Here is a 10,758-nt window from a genome sequence, read left to right as displayed (position 1 = left end):
TCTGCATTGAGTTATTTTATCGGAAAGAGAAAAAGCTATACGTAATTTCATCTATTAAACTAAATGCAGGGTGTGTTTGGTACGGAGGAAAATGGTTTTTTTGTAACATGTTTTCTTTAAAAATAAGTGATTTTTTAATTAATTTTTTAGTGTTTGGTTAAGTAGTAAAAAAATATTTTTTAAAAATATAGAGTTTAGGCACACATTATAAGAGACGAAATGGGTAAGAGCGGGAAAAGGTGATAGGTCGGTGTCTGACAAACGAAGTGACGGTGTCAGTGTTAGGGGTAGCAGGGTGTTCGGGGTGGCGTGGGGTGGGGGTTGGAGGGTGAGGGTGGGGTGGAGGTAGAGGTGGAGGGTAAAGGTGGAAACATTGAGAAAGAGTTTTGAAAAACATGCAACTGTAATTATTGCATTCATTTTAAATAGTCATTATGTTTATGCAAAAGTACCTCTTCACTGGCTATGCGATAAATGATTCCCTAGTACTATTTACATATATGCGGTAAAAGTCTTAAATTCTACCAGGCCAGCAAGTTGCATGCTGTAGTTTGGTGTTTCACAGTCTCACTTTTAACCTCGGGTGTAAATAAACCAAATACTCTCGTCCTTATACTCCATTAGGGGTGTGCAAAAAAAAAATCGATAAATCATATCAAATTGATAATCCGAGTTAAATCAGGGGAAAAAAATCGATTGTGGTTTGATTTGATTTGATTTGGTTTGGTATTGAGAAAAACCTCTGACCATAATTGGTTTGGTTTGATTTTAACTAAAAAAAGTCAAATCGAAACCAAACCAACCTGGTGGTACATTTATATAATTTTTAAAAATATTTTATACATATAAATATATATTGTAATGTAATTTATAAATATTTCTTAAACTTTTTCATATTTTTATCTTTTAACATATTATTTCAAGCTTAGACTTAACATTTTTGAACGATAAATAAATTTTATAGCTCATAAATGTAATAACTCAAACAAAGTTCAAATCAATATTAATGCTAACAAAAGAAATTCAATTCAATACAAGGGATGAGTTAGATGACGACAGTGTTGGATATATATTTTTTAGTTTTACATTGGTTTATAATAAAAATGCATAACTTAGTTTATCTTTTTCTTTAGTACTTAGTTATGTAATTAATAGTACTTATTAGCTATACTTATTTTAGCATAACTTATATATAGTATTTTTAAATTATGTTAATTTTTATTATGGCTTATTAATTAGCAATATTTGGCTTATGCAATTTTATTATATTTGTTATTGAATATTTTAGTATAATGCTATGACTTATCTCATATTATTGTGTTATTTCTTGAAAAATAAATTATATAGTTGTATCTTACTAGGACTAAAGAAATTTTTGGAGCACAAGTTGCATATTTTGTGCTATGAAGACTTTACCGGAAAAAAAAATCGAAAATCCAAAAAATCCGAGAAAAACCGAGATTGAAAAACCCAATTTTGTTGGTTTGGTTTGATTTATAGATTTAAAAATTCGACACCATTGGTTTGGTTTGGTAATTGAAAAATCCGAATCAGCCCGACCTATGTACACCTCTATCCTCCATTATTTACTGCCTTCCACAAACTAAAAAGAACGAGAAAGAAAAAAGAGATAAGAGACTGAAACACGATACTGCGTGTTGCTATAGGATTCTTGTCAGGTGTTTGTCTTGATTTCCTTATTATATTTAGTTTTTCTATCTCTTGAAGGAAAGGGCAACATATTTATTATATTGGATTTTCCTTTTTAGAAGGAAATTATAACTTTTTCATATTTGGCTAGTCCTTTTCCGGAAGGAAAAGGCTTGGAATTCTATAAATTGAAAATCTTTTTTTATCATTCAGTAGCATCTACAATGTAGCCACATGGGGCTTGAGAGTTTTGTTTAGGGGGAAAATTTCGGGATAAGTATTAACATGACACTTGTGTTTACCTCTTTGTGAGGTTATTCTCTCGATATATTGTACTCTCTTTTATATAATGAATTGTTCATCTCTGCCTATGAACGTAGGCCAATTGACCGGACCACGTTAAATACTTGTATTTTTTTGATATATTTTTTTTTGTCTGATTTATCGTTGTTCAAGATTTGCTTTACTAACTATAGCATGACACATTATGTCGATCCTAACAATTATGTGGCCCTTCATCAGAAGTTTTAAATTCAAGACTTTAGAATGAAAAAGATACCATACTGCGCGCAAGTAAAAGTCTACTAAGCTATACCTCAACCTCCATTTACACACGTCATACATTTGTTACATATGTTGTTCAAACTCTTAAGCAAATACATGGTTTTTCTATTTAAGGTTTTAGAGCACACAGCTACGACGTATACCACGAAGACAATTAAAAAAAGAGACAATAGAGGAAGACAGAGAATCAAGTAATCAAGCCAAGGAATCGCTTCTAGAGTTCAAGTTAGGAGAAATTGAGTTATTTCTAGTAGGGAATACTAAAATATTAAATATGACGTTAATTCAAATTAATCAAAGTATAGGCTAAAACACCAAATAATTAAAAAGATTAAAGAATGGCCAAGACATGATGAGATAGAGAATGATAAGACATGTTTCCTTTACTGAGGCATGATTCGATCTTAAATAGAATCAAGTCTATTTGGATTTATTAATAACTCAAATCAAAGATATAGAACATAATTTTATTGTTATATGGCCTTTGGTTATGGACTTATGGTCAACTTGCTTGTTTAAGAAGGAGCTGTGGTTCAATTAAACATTTTAATTTCAAAATATATCCATGCCAATATTTTCGAAGACGTTTGCAAATTGCAAAAAATCGTTTCTCTTTGTAATCCACCTCTTCTACCCTAAAACTTATTTTTTTTCTAAAATCAAAAGTATTTTTCACAAAATATTGCTCGACACGTGAAAAATTCTATAAAGGAACTTTCCAAAAAACTTTTTCCGGAAACTTTTTCAACACCAAATTCACAATGGCGGTCTAGGACTTCTTTATTATTTTATTTAAAAAGACAGATTACGTCCTAATTTTTTATTGGTAGCTTGAAACGTGTGTTTAAATTTCGAGGTAATCAATGACGAGCAAACATAGTACACTGTACAAGCAAGAAGCTTTAGTTTCAACCTACCCTTTCTGAACATGATAACGTTCTACTACTAACCAAGACGTAGCTAGCTCTGCATATTTTAGCAGTTTTTAACTTTTGTGTATTGATGCGTACAATTTTTACATCATTAACTTAGGTTACTCACATAAATATGCGTATTTTCCTATGGTAATTATTTAAATTTAATAACAAAAAATACAGTAAATGATCTGCTATAATCAGTTAGAAACACTAATTACATAAAATAAAAAAGGGTTCGTGTTTAAGTTCTTTGCAATGATGATGTCTAAATTATTTATATAATCAGATTATTTATTAAGTAATTATTAGTAAATCTTTTGATAAATATTAAGTAATTAATAATTTGGTAAAATTTGTAAGCTATACCTAGTATAACAATTTTAAATGGGGTATTATCACTTTTAACTCGCGCCAGAAACTATTTATATTTGGTAGCCGAAAGAGTGTATAAAACTTGTATAATTTTTGTATATAACATACATAATGTATATATATACAAAAAATATATAAATTTTATATATTTTTTCGGCTATTATTTTTACAGTGGTACACTATGTCATTTTTCCATTTAAAATTCACTGGTATAAAAAAAAACTTTACCCTAGTCGTTTGGTAGGGTGTATAATAATATACTGATTAAGGTGTATTAGCAATGGTGATATTAGTAATGATGAGATTAGTTATGCCGGAATTAGTTATATTGAAATTATTTCTTAGCGACTGTTTGGTTTGGTTTATTAAAAACAACATGCTTTGCATAATTTTTTGAAAAATTTGTTTGTTTACAAAAAATACCCTCCACATTCTTTGGAAATGATTTGAAAAAAGTTTTGAAAAGGTAATTCTATCTTTATAAATGCTAATCCATGTATTAAACACTATGGCATTGCTTGCTATAGTTTGCTATGTATAATAATAATAATACTAAATAGGATGTATAACTAATATAAGTATTAGTTATATATATGTTAAAAAATATTACCAAATAACAACGCCAACAACAAACAAACCCAATTTTTTTATAAAAAATAAATAAATAATGGATTAGTAATATCAAAACTAATACAAAAGAAATTCCCTAATACATCCTACCAAACGACCCTTAAGGTGTATAAAAATAGTATTGAATATAAAATATTAGTAATGCTGGAATTAGTTATATTAAAATTATTTCTTATTGATTGTTTGGTGTGTTGATTTTAAGGGCAATTTTGTCTTTATATATACTTATCCATCTATCAAAAAATCAGTGTAGTGATAATGTTATGGTTTGACACGTATAATTATTTTACCTAAGACATCCTACTAAACGCCCCCTAAGTGTATGATTTAAACCAAAAACTGTATAGTGCATGTATATAAGTTGCAATCATATTTCCCTCATCGTCCTTCTTCAACTATTCATCTCTCCTTTCCATCTCCATCATCACATCTAATGGAGTAATCTAAACAAAATTACTACCAAAAATGAATGAAGTAATTTTTCCCGCAACATCATCATTTTCTACACCAGCCTTAATTTCTCAAGAAAATCAGCCATCAACTCTTCAACAGAAGCTTAAATATATTCTCAATAGTCAAACAGATTCTTGGGCTTACACCATTTTCTGGCAAACTTCCAATGAAGATAACAATGGGAGCCTCCTCTTAACTTGGGGCGATGGCCATTTTCAGGGGACCAATAAAGACATAGAATGGTTCTACGTGTTGTCACTGGCTCAGTCTTATTCTGTTAATGAAGGGGTTATAGGAAAAGTTTTTAGTACTGCTACTTTTGTGTGGCTAACAGGGGCACAACAAGTTCAGTTTTGTAGCTGCGAAAGGGCTAAAGAAGCTCAGAACAATGGCGTTAAAACTCTAGTTTATGTTTCAATTTCAAATGGGGTGCTCGAATTGGGCTCGAGTGATATAATCAAAGAGGATTGGAGCTTGGTTCAACAAGTCAAGTCTCTGTTTTCTTCAGATCAAGAAAATGGTCCAATTTATAACTTTCTTGATCAAAATACCATTTATTTTGCTAATATTGATCTTGTCACCGGCTTGCAAGAAGATGGTCAAGAATCAGAGAACAACAGTAACAAAAATCAGGAATCAAAGCTGAAGAAATTCGAAGAGGTAGCCACAACAAGCCATGTTTCATTTCCAGATTCCGAGCTATCGGCTTCAGATTGTCAATTATTAGAACATCCGGTGCAGAAAAGCAGAGTTGGATCTAAGGTGGGTTCTGAAATTATTGCTTTCAACTCTCTCTCTCTCTCTCCATATACACATGGGACAGAACCAGCACATTGGTTGCGTGTTCAGCTGACCTAATAGTTTCGGTTCAAATCTTATATTTATATTAAAAAATTCATTAAATATGTAAAAATAATTAATTTAGAATTCAGTAACTTAAAAGAATTAGAATTCCTAATCCATAAATTCTAAATCTTGGCTTCACAACTCATTGAACAATGACTTCCGACTATAAAAGAGAGAAATCATTTTTCTCGTTTTGATGAAAAATGTTTTCTATGGAGAACTCTTATAACCAAACGCCACACGCCACATATGACTTCCTCATGAAAAATATATTTTTAAAAATTAAATGACTTTAGTCACATCAAACATGTTCAAGAAATAATTCATTCTGAACTTCTGAAACTTACGAATTCGCGTTGCAGAAAAGGACCTACAAGAAAAGGGGAAGAAAGCCAGGAGAAGATTGCGACAAGCAAATGAACCACGTAGAGGTGGAGAGGCAGAGGAGGGAGAAACTCAACCACCGATTCTACGCGTTGCGCTCGGTGGTTCCGCAGGTTACAAGAATGGACAAAGCCTCATTGCTATCAGACGCTGTGGCCTATATCAATGAACTCAAAGCCAAAGTGGATAAATTGGAGTCAAAACTTCATAGAAACTTGGAGCTCAAGAAGAAACTGCAAATGGAATCCAATGATGCTGTGGACAACCAAAGCTCTACCAATTCGGTTGATCATGTAAGCCCTTCTCCAGTTTGAAAATAGACTAAAACTACGTATTTTTATACAAATAGTCCGACGGATTCTTAATTTACTTTTTCTAGCCAGTATACATAAATTATACATATATTATGCATCTGTAGACTACTTTTAGTATCAAGAATCGATGAAAAAGAAAAACCTAAGCAAGAGAAAAATGTTTTGACACGTAAATAATCATTATTTTTAAATAAATATTGCATGTATATTCTTTAGGATATTATATATAGCAAGTCTTTTCAGAACATAGTTAACAAAGGCACTAATTAACTTAATCACTTTTTAACTGTGTTTTAAAAAGTATTTCTGGGGCGAGTCTCGGGTCGAGGGATAGCAAAAACGCATCGAAATGATTTGGGGGTAAAGTATCGCGAGACGTTAGCCCCATTATTCTAGGTGTACGCCTAGTCGTTGAGCGAGTTTTTGCTTTGGGGCATAAGCCCCAAAAACCTCCTCGAGTTAGAAATAAAATTGCTAAAAAACACAAATATCTGCTTGTTATTAAATTCTAAAATATTTAAACTTAAAAGTCAAAAGATTTTTTTTTATCTTAGCCCTAATTTTTATTCTTTCTCTTCGCGTTCTATTGGGTAAAGGAAAAAATCAATTTGCAACTTTCTTTTCAAACTCTTTTGCTCTTTCAAGTTAGTTTATATATTTCTACTCATTTGTTTTCAAAGTATGGCTAGTTTTTATTATATGAAAGAGTTCTAATTAATTTTTTAGTCAATTGCTAATTATGATTAGTGTTTAAGATGAAACCGTTCTATATACATTTATATTTATTTTATATTTTCTTAAATTTTTTATAATTTTACCTTCTTTTGATATTTATTTCTATTATAATGATTTATAAAATACGAAAAATCAAAGATCATGGGGCATACGGCCAACGCCTCGGGGAGAAAACACCTTGTTTTGTGCCCGCGATTTTTAAAATACTGCCATTTGGAGAAGGGTGGATTTATAGAGTTGACAAAAAGATATTGAGAAATAGTTATTTTATTTCATGGAAAGATAGTTCATTTCTTATGTTACAAACAAACTCACAATCTAACATCATTTTCTACAACATTAATTTCGACCAAACAAAACCAGACATTGGAGGTTGAAGTGAAGATGGTGGGTCCAAATGCCATGATTAGAGTTCAATCAGAAAATGTGAATTACCCATCAACAAGATTGATGTGTGCACTTCAAGATCTTGAACTTCATGTCCACCATGCCAGCATCTCAAGTGTCAACAACATTTTGCTTCAAAATATAGTGATTAGAGTTCCTAAGGAGTTGAAAACTGAAGATGGATTAAGAGCTGCTCTTCTTAGAAGCTTAGAGCAAATAGAGGCCTGTTGATATATAATTGCCTTATCTTGTCGTTTAGTTTTGAGCATGTACATATTTCTTTTGCCTTTTCTTCCTTTTTAAATCTTCTTCTAGCTAGTAACTAATATCCGTATGTATCCATTACCCTATTTCTTTTCAATAACGCTGTGAGCCTGTGACTATGTTTTACTGAGCCGAAAATCTATTGGAAACAGTCTCTCAACTTTCACGAGGTAGGGTGAGGTATGCGTACACAGTATCCTCCGTAAACTTCACTTATGAGATTACACGAAGTTTATTGTTGTTGTTATAGTAACTAAAATCCTTCTTTAATATCTTGCGTTTGTACTGTAATTGTGTAATAATGGTTTTTTATGAGATAGCCAAATCCTTGTATAGTAAGCTTTGGTCAAATTAATGGGATGCACATTGCTGCATATTCTTATGTGGCTTTTTTTAATTCGGATACTAAAATTAAACGAGCACGCGGTGTAAAAATTACGATGGTCGAGTCATGTCATTTTTTGTTTAATGATCTACTGTTCGGAAATATATATTGCAGTGAGGTGATTAGGTAAGACATGACACAAATTTAGCTTACTGAGAATATGACCATTGACAGAATGGTATGGAGGTCGAAGATTAGGGTATAAGGCTATGACGTAATTGATTTATTCTTTTGCCATACCGGTGCCAGTAGCATTAGTCTTGTATTTTTGTTTGTAGAGTTATATTTGTACATGTTATTTTTTTGCTTCAGTTATTTTACTATATCACTGTTGTTACTGCAGCTTGTTGCTACTGCTCCTTTTCATTTTGTCCTTGAGCCGAGGGTCTTCGAAAACAACCTCTCTACCTCCACATGGTGGTAGTAAGGTTTGCGTACACACTACCATTGCAAGACCCAACTTGTGAGATATACTGGGTATCTTATTATTGTTGTCAATATACTATCCGAAACTCACTAGTTCAACTAATTTTTGAATTCATGCCGCATGAACCAACTGAGAATGAAGCGCTTTCAATCAGAGATTTTCCTCAATTACAAGGATTCAAACTCGAAACCTCTGATAATATATGTCTATCTTACTTGTTTATCTTGAAACGATTTTAACTTATATGCATTAATACTGCAAAATATTTACACACATATGGTTAAATTGTGAAAAACAACATGTAATTACAACAACAACAACTCAGTATAATTTTACTAGTGGGGTCTTGGGATAGTAGTGTGTACGCAGACCTTACCCCTACCCTGGGGTAGAGAGACTGTTTCTGATATACCTTCGGCTCCCTCCCTCCAAGAACTCCCCACCTTACTCTTGGGGTGACTCGAACTCACAACCTCTTGGTTGAAGGTGAAACTCACAACCCCACATGTAATTGTTTATAAATAAACCTAATGTCGTAACTTTAAAGATAAAATAAACGTGGCCTGCTTTAATAGGTAAAAGTACATTAATACTAAATTTTTAACAGTAAACTATCAGCTAATAAATCGTCCAGGAATATATTCGCATGGATTCCCTCATTTCTACGGAAAGACTGAGGTATACGGCTATTGTCACATGCAATCCTGTTACCCGTGACCCCGCCATTACTACAAATGTGAGGGGTCGTTTGGTCGGAAAGAAGTTATTCCAGGATTAATTATTATGGTATTAGTTATTCTATTTTTTAATGGGGATAAAAAGACACTACAATTCTTCGGAATTAATTATACCGTATTTGTTTACCTACCAAACATGAAATAAACTCTTCTTAAATTTAATTCGGAGATTAATTATTGCTCATCTCTCGTACCAAACGAGCCGTGATTAATCATATATACCTTTCTTTCTTTTACTACTAATGTTTTTCCCTGCCAAAATTTACTCTTCTATTTTATTTTATGTGATATACTTTTTTTAAAATATATTTTATTTTTTTCTTCAGACACGATCTAACTTTAAAACTTCTCATTTTATCGTTCATTAAATTTTTATAATACATATTCCTTCCGTTTCAATTTAAATGATACACTTTTTTTATTAGTATGTTCCAAAAAGAATGACACATTTCTATATTTAGAAACAATTTAACTTTAAACTTTTCATTCTACCCACTTTACCCTTAATGAGAAGTTTTTATAGTTACACAAATACTATGGCCCCACAAAGCTTTTATCCCTTAAGCCTTTAGGACTACATGTTTCAAAAGTCTTCTTCTTTTTCTTAAACATTTTGCAAAGTCAAGCTAAATCATCTATATGGAAACGAAGGGACGTGTCTTGACATTTTAAAACCACATATCCTAAGGGTGTGTTTGGTATGAAGGAAAATATTTTCCCATTTTTCACTGTTTGGTTGCACAAAATAGTTTGAAAAATATTTTTCTAGATATCACATTTTCCTGAAATTGAATGAAAATAACTTCCCTATAAAAAGTTAGGAAAACAGTTTTCAAAAACTCCACCTACCCTCACATTTAACTCAACCCCCTCCAACTTTAATTTTCAATTTTTTTCGTTTTTTCGCGCCACCCCCACCCCCCGCAATTTTAAAAAAAAATATTTTCAGTTCTGATTTTTTCATTTTTCAGTTTACAGGTTCGAAATTTTACGAGTTCCAAAGTTATGAGTTTGGAGGTTTATGTGTCTGGAAGTTTGCAGGTTTAAAAATTATAGAGTTTTCGGATTTGAAAGTTTAGTGATTCAGAAGTTTATGAAATTTGTGGGTTCGGAAGGTTGGTGGTTCGAAAGTTTATGGTTTCATGTTTATTGTATCTAAATTATTTATGAATACTCTTGAGAAATTATTTTCCTTAATTTACGTACCAAACACCGAAAAATGAGTAAGATTACTACTTGTTTACCAAAAAAATATTTTTCGTTATACCAAACACACTCTAAAAGTTTTGTTTTTTTTTTCTTGAACTCTATGTCTAGATAAACACTCACACGAAATGAAATTAGGGAGTAAGACAAGGGAGTAGTCACATCACTAGGTAATAGTCCCCATTTAAGTTGGCCATCCATATTATGTGTTCATTCTACTTATTAACGTTAACCCTTTCTAACAAAAATCAGAAGTAGGTTAATGTTATAAAATATAGCTCAAAGTAATAATATAGAATAAGGAAAAACAAGCTAAGAGATATAGAGAGAAAGAGAGGAGAGATTATTATTTTTTCTTCAATTGTGTGTTCTTTTCATCTATTACAAGGCCTTTATATAGGCATAAAAAATAAAGAAATATGTCATTGAATATATCATTAAGCATTTGAGATCATGGAGGCAGATCATGGGGAGGTTATATCATAAT

The 10,758-nt window shown here is 31.7% G+C and overlaps 1 protein-coding gene across 1 annotated transcript; it reads left to right on the top strand.

Annotated features, from left to right (window-relative positions):
• The first annotated feature begins 4,484 nt into the window (after positions 1-4,484).
• Positions 4,485-7,642, top strand: LOC107785741 (transcription factor bHLH14-like). Its single transcript, XM_016607110.2, has 3 exons — positions 4,485-5,348; positions 5,795-6,109; positions 7,229-7,642. Exons 1-3 carry the CDS (start codon positions 4,599-4,601, stop codon positions 7,481-7,483), a joined length of 1,320 nt encoding a protein of 439 aa, XP_016462596.1. The 5' UTR covers positions 4,485-4,598; the 3' UTR covers positions 7,484-7,642.
• The last annotated feature ends 3,116 nt before the right edge of the window (positions 7,643-10,758 follow it).

Source organism: Nicotiana tabacum, chromosome 23 (assembly GCF_000715075.1).
Source record: "Nicotiana tabacum cultivar K326 chromosome 23, ASM71507v2, whole genome shotgun sequence".
NCBI lineage: Eukaryota > Viridiplantae > Streptophyta > Magnoliopsida > Solanales > Solanaceae > Nicotiana > Nicotiana tabacum.
The sequence above is the reverse complement of the archived record's forward strand: the minus strand, read 5'-3'. Positions and strand labels throughout refer to the sequence as shown.

Bases quoted from the DNA above. Each gene is read 5' to 3' on its own strand.
- LOC107785741 (XM_016607110.2), top strand. From the start codon at position 4,599: ATGAATGAAGTAATTTTTCCCGCAACATCATCATTTTCTACACCAGCC. The intron at 5,349-5,794 runs GTGGGTTCTGAA...TTCGCGTTGCAG, and splicing joins AAAGCAGAGTTGGATCTAAG to AAAAGGACCTACAAGAAAAG. The intron at 6,110-7,228 runs GTAAGCCCTTCT...AAACAAAACCAG, and splicing joins CTACCAATTCGGTTGATCAT to ACATTGGAGGTTGAAGTGAA.